Source organism: Equus asinus, chromosome 13 (assembly GCF_041296235.1).
Source record: "Equus asinus isolate D_3611 breed Donkey chromosome 13, EquAss-T2T_v2, whole genome shotgun sequence".
In the NCBI taxonomy this organism is placed as follows: Eukaryota; Metazoa; Chordata; class Mammalia; order Perissodactyla; family Equidae; genus Equus; species Equus asinus.
The window spans coordinates 9,749,850-9,761,282 of record NC_091802.1 but is presented as its reverse complement, the minus strand read 5'-3'; the positions used below and the strand labels follow the sequence as shown (position 1 = coordinate 9,761,282).

Genomic DNA, 11,433 nt, shown 5'->3' with positions numbered 1-11,433 from the left:
TCTATTTTTTTATTTTGTTGCCTGTGTTTTTGGTGTCATATCACCTGATTGGTTTTAATATGTGACCAAGGTTGAGAATACTGGTCAAAGCAGAAAGGGAGGAGGTGAAGATTCCCCTGGAAACTGACAATACCTTGCTGAGGTCCAGATAACCAGCCTTCCACCTGTGTAGCATTTAGAGCTTAGACATTCTTCCATAAGAACAGACCCAACTGACTGTCACAACTTAAGTGATAATCAGGGTAGGTGTAGTTGGTCTGGTTTTGTGGGTTTTCTGGAGTGGTGGGCATCCCAGCTGGGGCCTAAAATGAGACACAGACCTATCTTGGCTCATCTGATAAATTTGTGTGACCACCAACCAGAAATGGAGGTGGAGTGGGCAACATGGTGTCCATCCCCGTCTGGCTCCATGGACAGTGTCTGAGCCCTGGTGAGCAAAGAGAAGGTACAGACAAAATCTAAAAGAGCTGTTTCCAGGGGGCAATGACAATAGCTGTTTCCATGACCAATGCCACACCCCATGGTGTCCCTCCAACAGATTCTAACCCAGAAGTCATACCAGCAGCCCAGCACACAGCTTGGGGATGTCAGGAGCACTGTAGCCTTGGTTGTGGTGGGAATGCAGTGCCTGGTGGCAGCAATGGCACCTGGCACTAAGAGACCTATTGGTGAATCTGTGGGCGACGCCTCCTGAGGATGCTAAGAAATACCTGAGGGACACTGCATGAGAGGCTGGGATCCCGTGAGAGCAGTTTGGATTACTGCTCTTGATGAGACTCGTTTCTGCCCTTGAGTTTACATGTGCGTGAAGAAGCAGAAATTCAGAGATGCAAAGTGACTTCCCAAAGTCTCTATAGTGGACATCTATTCTTACAATCTACCCGTCTTATACTAATAGCATCCAGATTTTCCTCTTGGAAACCACACTTCTCCCGCTCTCAGTCCATGATGTTTGAGTTGTCTCAACTCCATCTTCAGCTGCAGGGATGGACAAGAAAATCTGTTTGGGCAATTCAAGCACGACGTCCTCCTGGCACCAGATATTGGGTCAGAAATGGGCATAAAACCAATCAGAGCCAATGAGAGACAGTCATGGAACTCTGGCTGGGACTCTAGACAGAAAAGCATTTTCTCTTTTCTGCTGAAACTGGAATCATGAAGAAGTCAGCCTGGGTCTGCTGGTGGCCATCTTGCTAACATGGGGAAACACCTGCCTGAGAAGTGAGCCACCACAGCAGAAAGCAGACCTAGGAGATGGAGAAAGAGCCTTGAGACATTGTTGGAGCCCCTGGATGAAGCCAGACCTAAAGCTAGTGCTACTCCTGAAATTTCAGTTAAATGTCAGTAAATTCCTATTTGTACCCCAACAATTTGTGTTGGGTGTTCTGTTCCTTGCATCTGGAAGAGTCTTGGTGACATGGCTCATCACCACTTCTACCTCCTTCTCTTCACTTCAGTCACATTGGACTCTACACTGCTTCTGGCTTCTCTCAGTATCTTCCCCACAGAGTGGCCTAGAGCTGTCCAGGACCCCAGCCCAAGTGGCCCTGCCACCCCCAGCTAACAGAAGATGTGTGAATTAGGTTATCACTCTTTGGTTCTCCATTGGCCAATAGAAGATCCTGTGGCCCCTTTATCTCTCTAATTGAACCATAGACCAACAAGGTTATTATGCAGCGCCTATGCCCTGTCCTGACCTCAGAGAGAAGTGAGGTCCTTCTTCTCCCCCTGAGCTGGCTCCTGGGTAACCCACTACGTCTGACACTGGACGGTTGTCGCGAGCAGTGCCTCCTCCTCCCAGAACCTCCGGATCAAATTCCCCTCCCCTTCCAGCTCTGATGTCGTGTGATCCAGAATTCTCTGTCCTGTCGTGTCCAGGTCAAACTATCAGGGCAACCTGGTGTAATCAAAGGGACTCTGCCTTAAGTACCAAATCCTCCTCTCACTTCACGGCATCAATGTCGCCATCTACACCATGGGGATAATAATGTCTTCATCGATGAAATAATGCTGAGCATCTAGCAGGATGCCCAGGTCATAGGAAATGCCCCACACATAAGTGCTAGGATTACTCTCAAGTTTGCCCTCCGCAAAGAGCAGTGCTCTCTGGTGGTGGTGATTGTGCCATGGCTGTGGCTAAAACTGGTGGGGGGAGTCACCCTCAATACCAGCAAACGGAGACCCCTCTGCCTCAGGGGGTTGTACACAGGTTGCTCAGTTGTCCAGGACATCTGTATATTTTTCTGACCTCATCTTGGAAGTTAAGCCTGGAGAATAAATGTACCTTCAAAACAATGAACCCAACGATCTTGGAGAACCCACTGACAGAGTGAGTTCTCAGGTGTCCCAGGTCCTGGAGATCTGATGAGGCAGTGTGGGCCAGTGGGCTGTGCTGGCCTGGCCCCTGCTCATTAGTTGGCTGACCCTGGGCTAGCTGCTTCCTATGTCTGGGCCTCGTCTTCCTTGTCTCTAAAATGAGAGGCCTCAGGGACATCAGTGGCTCTGTCTTCACCTCGCACCCTACCAAAACTGAACTTGTCATTACCCCTGAATCCAACGACCCTCCCTGTGTTTCCCATCTTGGTAGATGGCATCACCATTCACCAGCACTCAAGCCACAAACCTGGGTGCCATCCTCGTCCCTCTGTCATCCTCCTGCAGCCAGTCAGGTGGATTCTACCTTCTAGATACCTCCAGAGCGGTCTGTTCTCTCCACCCACTGCTGTTCCCCTGGCCCAGGCCACCCTGGCGACTATGAAAGTGTAATTTCTAGGCTCCTTGCCCTAGTCTTGGGTCTCTCATTTATTTCTACCCCAGAGGGTTCTCTTACCTACATAAATCCCTCCTTCTTCAAACTGCACAGTGGTACCCATGGCCCCCACGGTGAAGCCCAGTCTTCCAGGGGCTGCAGGCTTCTCTCGGTCTGGCCCCTGTCTCCCTTCCTGGCTTAACTCACAGTCTGCTCTCGCTCCTCCCTCTGCTTGTGGATCCCCGGGCCTTTTCACAGTCCTGGAACTTGAAATTCTCGTTCCTGCCTTGGGTCAGCGTGGGCTCCCCTCTGAGATAAGGCGCTTCGCCCCCTCCATGGCCACAGTCCATTGGGTCTTAACTTACATGTCCCTTCCTTAGGAACACCTTCTCTGGCCTCTGGACAAGTCAGCCCTACCTGTCATATCTTCCCACAGTGTTTTGACGTCTCCACAGCAACCTCCCTGCTTATAATGGCTTCTTCCAGGTCTCTAGTCCCCTCCGCACCCTGAGCTCCCTGGGAGCGGGCCGCATCTGTCCTCTGCCCCACGGCAGTCCCAGCACCCAGCCTGTGACGCAATGGCAGTACATCCTTGTCTAGAGGCTGAGCCGACAGAAATCATTTCCTTTCCAGTTCAAGAACGACCAGCCAGCCGTGTGCCAGCTCCTCTTGCGTTTATTGGAACCTGCTTACCCAGCAATCCTCAAAGGAGCTTACACGGGGCTGACATTTAGGACTCCTGTGACCTAATCCCGGGATTATCTCGGAGGCTTGGGCTGGCGGGCAGGGGGAGGGGAGGCGGTGGGTCTAAGGGGAGGGAAGAAGAAAGCCTGAAGACAGAAGGAAGAAGGAAGCGGTGGATTGCTAACGACGCTTCCGATTGGCAGGGAGCTGTGCTGGGGGTTAATGTGCTGTGGGGTTTGGGGTCTCTGTGGCCCCTGGGGTGCGTGCACGTGTGTGCATGTGTGTGTGTGTGTGTGTGTTTCTGCGAGTGATGAGGGGAAGGAGAGCCGAGCAGTTGGCATCAGTGTTTCTTTTCCTTTATCTTTTCCTTCACTTTTTGAGGCTCAAATTGGATCAGTCGCAGGATTTCCTTATTGGCCAGCGTCCCCTCGATGAACTCTTTCTCTGTAAGTTTATCTGTGCATGGGGAAAAAACACTACAGTCAGGATTCAGGATTGGCTGTTTCAAGCTGCCACTAGGCTGACATTGGCCAGCATGCCCAGGATGGATGTATCCATTATGAAAATACTGAGTCTCAGTGCCCCCGGGGGCACCCGCACCCCCACCCCAGATACCCACCCTCTCCCCAGGACCCCTGGCCCTCCCCCTGAACCAGCAACCAGAGGGTTAAGGACTGGCCCTGCCCAGGGCCTCCAGGATGCAGTCCAGTGCTGTGTGTCTCTTCTGATTGGTTGGTGCCTCTGCCCTGCTGGTTATGAATTGTTTTGTATATTACCCCAGGTCTCAAGCCTCCAGGTCTGGGGGAACTTCCTGGGGATTGAGCAGAGCAGAGTCTCAGTTGAGAAGCAGGGAACAGTATGTACGCAGGGAGGAGGGAGGGAAAGGTCAGGGTCTAGTGTGCTGCCAGGGAGAGCCCGGCTTGTGGAGAGCTCTCTGCCCCCTGGCAGCACAGGGGCAGCCCCGTGATGCTGTGATTCTCGGCTGACAGCTCCACCCTCACTCTTCCTTAGGCATCTCTGCATCCCCCCGTCTGCCTCCTCACTTGGGATGGAGAGAGTCTTGCCTCCAACTATTGTCTTCTGTTCCATCCAGTTAAGGGCAAGTCACAGAGCCCTTCCCCTGTGCCAGAGCCACCGTGCACGGGGCTGAGGTCACCACAGGGGACAGAGGGCAGGGGGCAGGGTGCAGCATAGAAGGGAGTGAGAGAAAGTCCCTGGCCGCAGGAAACTCTTGGTCTGATGGAGAAGAGCGTCCCATGTAGAAATAAGTTTAGAATGAGACAGGGGCTCCTTTCTGCTCGTGGTTCTGCTCATAGTCCTGCACCCAATAGGTGCTCATCAATGCTTGGCTGAACTGAAATGGGTTTCCGCTGGCTTATGCTCCAGGCCTTTCGGGCATCCTTCATCCCTCTTGGGTTTGGATCCAGGCTGCTTCCCTACACAGGTCTGGGTGGTGCAATTTGGGCTTTAAAGTCCCAGCTACCCTATCAGCCTCACACAGCTTGAACCTCCCACCATCAGAGCCGATGCTGGAGAGAGGCGTTGTCTCCAGGTGGGCCCTGTGAACACACACACGCGTCACCTGGCAGGAGTCACACGTCAGCCCCCAGCACCACCGCCACCTGTGACATTCACCTGGGTCCATTTTCAGGTTAGCAAGTAGCTGAACAGGGGGCTCCACACGTGGCAGACCCAGAGGGATGCCATGAAGGGGGTTAAAGAGCCAATGGGCTGAGGTGGCACAGGGAGGTGGTTAAGCAGCCAGGATCTACGCAAACAAGGAGGGAAGGAAGGCGCTCAAAGGGCAGGTGACATCAGGGCCGGACTACGATGAGGCAAGTGAGGTGCCAACCCTGTCAAATTTAAGGAGGCGCTCACTTTCAGGGTGGTGCGAGCTCAGGGCCGGCACCTGACAACAAGTGTCTCCTTAAATTTGGTACCCCGGCACCTCACTTGCCTGACCCTAGTTCCAGCCCTAGTGCCAATGACCTTCTCACTTCTGTGACTTCTTCCTGGACTGCAGATTAGCGGGGCCAGGGTCATCTCTACCCACCCTTACTTAACGTCCTACTCAGACCTGTCCCCTGGAACCCTGGTAAGAGACTGCCCCAGAGACCACAAAAGGGCCAACATTGGCCCCTCTGATGTGTTTGGGCCACATAGTGCTTCATCATTCGAGAAACGTCAGATTTTAAAAATCTCGATTGCTGGCTTCTCTTAAAAAATCAGATGATGAGGCCCCAGAGGGCTCCATGTTACCACGTGGCAACAATCAACTGGAGACCATCAGACCAGACATCCACTCTCCACTATTTACCAGTCCCTATCACTTAGTAGGGCTACTGTCCACCTCTCTCACTTTCATCATCTGCCTCCTTGGCCATGTGAGTTTGCAGCACCCCCTGACACCAACTCCTCTACTGCATCCTTCGTGGGTTGGCCACGAGCATCATGCCCAGCGGCCCCAGCAGCCCAGGTCTGGACTCCATCATCGCTTTCAATGCAAGACCACACTCCCCACTGCTGCTCCCAGCCAAAGGCTGAGCGGGGCAGAGTACTGAGACAGGTCAGCTCCTGGAAGAAGAGGGCTCGAGGATGCCCCGTGGGCTTTGCCAAAACTTTCTTAGAATAGCTCTGCAGCCTAAGACTTTCCTTACCCAACATTCGTTCTTTGCCTCTCTGCCCACGGGGGTCCGATCTGCTTTGCAGTCTGACGGCTTTACAGCCTCTCCTAGAACCCTCCCATTTTCCCTGGCAGGCCTCTCCCCTAATAAATCTCTTGTAATCTGGTTTAAATCTCATCTTGTCTGGCAGTGCTTCTCAGATACCCAAATTAACTTCCTAAAGTAAAACCGTGTCAACTGAGGTCCCACTTCCTTGGGATTCGATGCTAATTCAGACGCAGACTGAGCTGAAGTCTGCCCGGTCCTAGCTGTGCAGAAAGTATTTTTAAAAACAAGTAAAGGAAACCAACGTGTCTAAAAACCAGGCACTTCCTTCAGAAAGAAATAATTTGCAATTCCTCTAAACTCGTCATTTGCATACAAACTGATAAGAGCTGTTGCCTGCACTTTTTACCATCTCTTCCTTCACTGTGGGCCGACTCTTAGAACAAAAGGTGTTTTTCCTCAGAAGCACTTGGTAATTTAGAGCTTTCCTAATCCCCCAGAGAGCCTCAGGCAGCGACGGAGTTTTATAAGCCAGCGGGATGTGGCGCCGTTTCCCACCAGCAGCGGCAGCTCCAGAGTGGCAGCAGCAGCAGAAATGGGTCCTGCTGACTCTTCTGCTCATTCCCCTCAAGGGCCCTTCACACAGCCCCGCAGTGCATGAGCTGTTCCCTGTCCTGCCTGGGCACTGGGACTCAGGATAAATCTCACCGGGGTCTCCAGGAAGCAGCCTGCGGCTGTAAAATCAAAAGCTATGAAGGAGAAGGAACTCACCATCATCTTTTTTTCCAAAGAACCCCCAGATCTTCTCAGCTCGCTTCTCCGGGGTATTTTCATCATCTGGAAGGTTCTTCAAGTCCTCAGGATTGATCATTTTGAAAATCGCCTGCACCAAATAAAAGAAAGAACTCGTCATAAGGAGCAGCAGGGACTGGCCACCCCGGGGAACACGTGGCTGGCAGAGGTTAAAATGCAGATTCCCAGGGCCCAGCCTGGCCGATTGCATCCAAGCGCCTGCAAGGGTGGCCAGGGCGTCCGTCTTTTTGAGATCCTCAGACAGGACAGGAACGTGGGGGGAGCGGGGAGGAAAGCTTCCACTTCTTATTTTGTCCCTTTCTGTCCTGTTTGAATTTCCTGACCATGTAGACATATTACTTTCATTTTAAATGAAAATAAGAAATAAAAAGCTTCCTGATGGTAATTCCACAGCAGCCCTGAGGTTGCCATTTGGGAACTGCTACCTTGAGCCCCACTGCCCGGAAGTTCTGGAACATCCAGAGGCTCCTTCTGGGCCGGTGGGGTACGGAGCCTGCCCAGCCGAGTTGGCCTATGGTGATACGGTTGACATTTGTCGAGTGTGTGTCACTTTTCTAAACACGTCCACATGTACCCTCCACAACAACCTTATGAGGGGGGCATTGTTGGCCCCATTTTACAGATGAAGAAACTGAGACGACTAACTGCCACCGAGCTAGGAGCAGAAGAGTGGGGGTCCTCACCCAGCAGTTTGGTTCTAGACTCTCCAGGCTTGCATCATGTCAGTCACCTCCTCGTTCCTGGAACGCCTTGGAGAGCGTCCCAGGCACTGGGGGAGGGAGAGGGGAGGCGTCAACCAGAACTTTCCAGAGGTCTCCCTTTGGAAAACAGGAAGCCCCTCACTTACCCTCCACTCAGGGAGGGGGCCAGGGAAAGGTTTAGTGTTAGGCTCAAGGAACCTCTTCACCTCCCTCTACTCTCGTAATAAAGGAGCTGGATGTGCGATGTGGGGCAAAGCAGGAAGTGCCTCCTGCCCTGTGATCAGGGACAGGGACCAGGTGGTCCCCACGTGCCCCTCCAGCCCCAGTGGACTGAGTCCGCCAGCTCAATAACTCCAGGGCTGGCCAGGCCCAGCGTGGACACTCAAGGTGGTGGCTCCGGGCTTGCCCCAGCCTGCACCCTCAGCGTTGCAGGGGGCTCCTGGAGCAGGCAGGGGTGTCGGGTGGAAGTTGGGAGGGCACCTTGGAGACACCTGGGACCACAGCCCTGCAGGGGCAGTAAGGTGCGTGAAATTAGCCTGGAGGGAAGGTCAACAGCTGTGAGAAGTTCCCTCTTAGCCCCCCAGGCTACGACAAGAGGAGCAGGAAATCAAACCCAGCAGCTTGGGGCAGCAGCCTCGGCTGCCTCTGCTCAGAGCCCAGAGGTGCCCAGCAACTGACGTGTAAGTGGCTCCCTTACTCATCTCTCTGTCCTGAGCCCTGGGAACTCTGTGCACGCCCCATGGCTAAATGGTGGGAGTGGTTGGCTGCCTGCCCTACTCTGCTTCTAACACCAAGGACAGACTGGGGCCTCAATGAAAGAACCAAGAAAGAACCATCAAATCCTCACCGTGGGCCCTGGGACGTTACATGGTTTTCCCAAGCCCCTGATTGGTGGCGTAGCTGGGACTAGAACCCATAATTTCTGACTCCCAGGCCAGTGACCTTGTGATCTGGTGGGTAAGGGAGCCTTGGCGCCACCTTGCACAGCCTCAGCTGTGGATGCTCCCCGCCTCCCTCCCCTTCCCTCTCTCTCCCCCTTCCTTCCTTCCCGGTCTCTCCCTTCCTTCCTTCCCGGTCTCTCCCTTCTCCTTTTCCTCAGGGAGCACCAAGTCGTAGGCCTCCGCTGGGCTGGCATCCTTTAGGTGGTTCTGAGGATGTGGTCCCTCTCCCAGGCCCTGCCAATCCAGGGGATCTTGCTCTACGGGAGGTTCCCACACACCTGCCCATAACGGGAGGCCCAAGCAGAGTCCACTACCACAAGCTGGTGCTTGGCTCTTTTATTTATGGCTTCTCCTAATAAGGGTGGGAGAATTATGCAAATGAAAGCAGGATTACAAATGCATCTAAAATTATCTATAATATGAAAAGCTTTCTCCCTCTTAACAGGAAGGGAATTAGAGAAATAAAGCAAGTGGCGTGGGGTAGGGGGATAAAAAAAGATCGAGTAAGAAGATACTAAATGAAGGGAAATACAGATGATATAATAGAGAAAAATAGAAACATCCTAGCTGTCAAAAAATGTAGGAATATAGGGCAATAATTGTATGGCATTTCCATAAGATGGAATTCTAAGCAGCTATTAAAAATGGTTTTGAAGAACATATATTGATATGGAAAATATTCATAATAAAATAGTTACTGAAAAAAGTATGATAAAAGTCACATATGAATATATCATGGTTCTAAAGTTATTCAAAAATGTATAGATAAAAGACTGGAAAGGGTTATACCAATATGTTGACAATAATTTTCTCTGGATGATGGAATTAAAGGCAATTCTCATTTTCTTTTGCGTATGTTTCTAAATTTCATGAATTGCTTATATATCAAATAAAACTATTTTCAAGACATGTAAAATCTTCACAATAAATGATCTGACACTGGGCCAATATGGACAGAGAGGAGAATGCGTGCTGGCCTGCGAGGACCCTGAGGATCTGGTGGTTCCATCTAGGACAGGTGACGGAGGAGAAAGCTGAGAGTCACAGGGGGAGGTGACCTGCCACACGTCATGAAGACAACCTGGACTAGAACACAGATTCAGATCCCCCAACTTTGGCCTCTTTCTACTGGATATTTGAAACACGTCGCATGTTAAAAATCACTTGTGAAAGAATCTGAAATCTGAATGAGGAGTGTTGAAGGTTTTGAAGGACATCTTAATGAAGAGAGGAAGGAAGGAAAGGAGGAAGGAAGGAAGGAAGGAGGGAAGGAAACAAAAAGTGTAAATAATAGGAAATCCCAGATTCTTCTTTAGGAGGAAAATGAAACCGGTTATGTTGATAGTATGTTGGAGATCCCTCCTCACCTTGCTCCCAGAACCATTGAGTCACAAAGCCTGGATCCCCACTCCACCCTCCAGCGCCCCCAGCGGCTACCTCCTGTGCAGCAGCAGCAGGGGGCCCTGATCCTGGGTGACCCCGGTCCCGTGCAGCCGGAAAGGGGTAAGCCGAGACTGACCATGATGATCTCCAGCACTTCATTCTTGCTGATGGTGCCGTTGCCATCCACGTCGTAGAGGGAGAAGGCCCACTCCAGCTTCTGGTTGGTCTTGCCCGCAGTGGTCATGTGCAGGGCGATGACGTACTCCTTGAAGTCCAGGGTGCCATCGCTGTTGGCGTCAAAGCTGCGGAACACGTGCTGGGCGTAGGCCTTGGGGTCGGCCTCGGGGAAGAACTTGGAGTAGATGCTCTGGAACTCCTGCCGGGTGATGAGGCCGCTGGGGCACTCCTTCAGGAAGGACTGGTACCAGGCACACAGCTCCTCCTCTGTGAACTTGGTGTTCAGCTGCAGCTCCTCCAGGATCTCCTTGGACAGGGCCCCGCTTTTGCTGTTCCCCATCGATGCAGCAGCGTGGGCCCGGCCGGGCAGTTGCCGCTAGGTGGGTGAGCGGGAGCAACGTCGTCTCCCGGCTGACGGGGCTGGGTGCCACTGGAGGCGGATGCTGAGATGCTGGCGGATTAGGAGGATTTGTGGCCAGTTCACCCCAGTACTTGGAGGGAGGAGGAGCCAGGAGCTTGTGGGGGAGGGGGGCAAGGTCCCAGAATCCCCCTGAGATTAAAATAAAGAGCTGACAGCAGGTGGTCAATACACTGTGGCCTTCTGGGAAGACAAGACAGGAGGTCAGAACATTCAGAGTGGAAGCCTTGGGCAGAAGCCTTCCTCACTGTCCCTTGCCCATCCCTCCTGCACCCCCAATGCTACCTCTCTAAGAATAGCTAGGAGACTCCAAGAGTGGACTAAGTGGACTCTGAGTCCACGGCCTGTGTTCTGCCTTAACTCTGAGGGTCTCAGGGGCACGGATGGCATCTTTCACTGAGCCCTATGATGCAGTGCTTAGGAGCCAGGTGGGTTCAAATCCCAGCTTTGCAATTTACTAGCTGTGTGACCCCAGGCAGTTCCTTAACCTCTCTCTGCCTAGAACGCTCTCCTCCTCATCCTTCCCTCCTTCACGGCTTTCCTTAAACGTCACCTTCTCAGGAAGTCCTATCCTGACCACTCTGTTTACCATAGCATATCCCACCCCGAACCATCAGCACGCCCCAAACTCTTTATCCTGCATTATTTTTCTCCCTCACACATATACCTTCTGACTTACTGTTTGTTTATTCTGAGTGCTGTTGCGGCCTCACCAGAAGGGAAGCTCCATGAAGGCAGGATTCTACCTGTTTGTTCCTGGCTGCATCTCCACTGCCAGAGTGGTGCCTTGCAGCTTTGGGCCCTCAGTGAATATTCCTTAAGTGAACAGGCATAATAATAGTGTCTACCTTATTGTTATTGTGAGGCTGAAATGAGCTCATATGTGCAATGAACTTAG

The 11,433-nt window shown here is 52.2% G+C and overlaps 1 protein-coding gene across 2 annotated transcripts; it reads right to left on the bottom strand.

Annotated features, from left to right (window-relative positions):
- Positions 1-3,658: 3,658 nt before the first annotated feature.
- On the bottom strand, positions 3,659-10,594 carry RCVRN (recoverin). 2 transcript variants are annotated; one of them, XR_011493563.1, is made up of 3 exons: positions 9,995-10,594; positions 6,874-6,985; positions 3,659-3,889 (listed from the first exon to the last, which is right to left on the bottom strand). XR_011493563.1 is itself a non-coding variant. In XM_014864142.3 (3 exons), the coding sequence occupies exons 1-3, from the start codon at positions 10,455-10,457 to the stop codon at positions 3,774-3,776; spliced, it is 609 nt and encodes a 202-aa protein (XP_014719628.1). In that variant the 5' UTR covers positions 10,458-10,590; the 3' UTR covers positions 3,659-3,773. The 2 variants fall into 2 exon arrangements, 1 of the variants encoding a protein (XP_014719628.1); XM_014864142.3 differs by having other exon boundaries at positions 10,077-10,590.
- Between the last annotated feature and the right edge of the window lie 839 nt (positions 10,595-11,433).

Excerpts from the sequence above, each read along its gene's own strand:
- RCVRN (XM_014864142.3), bottom strand. The coding sequence starts at position 10,457 with ATGGGGAACAGCAAAAGCGGGGCCCTGTCCAAGGAGATCCTGGAGGAG. Across the intron at positions 6,986-10,076 it reads AAGTGCTGGAGATCATCATG|GCGATTTTCAAAATGATCAA; the intron begins GTCAGTCTCGGC and ends TATTTGGTGCAG. Across the intron at positions 3,890-6,873 it reads CTTTGGAAAAAAAGATGATG|ATAAACTTACAGAGAAAGAG; the intron begins GTGAGTTCCTTC and ends CCCCATGCACAG.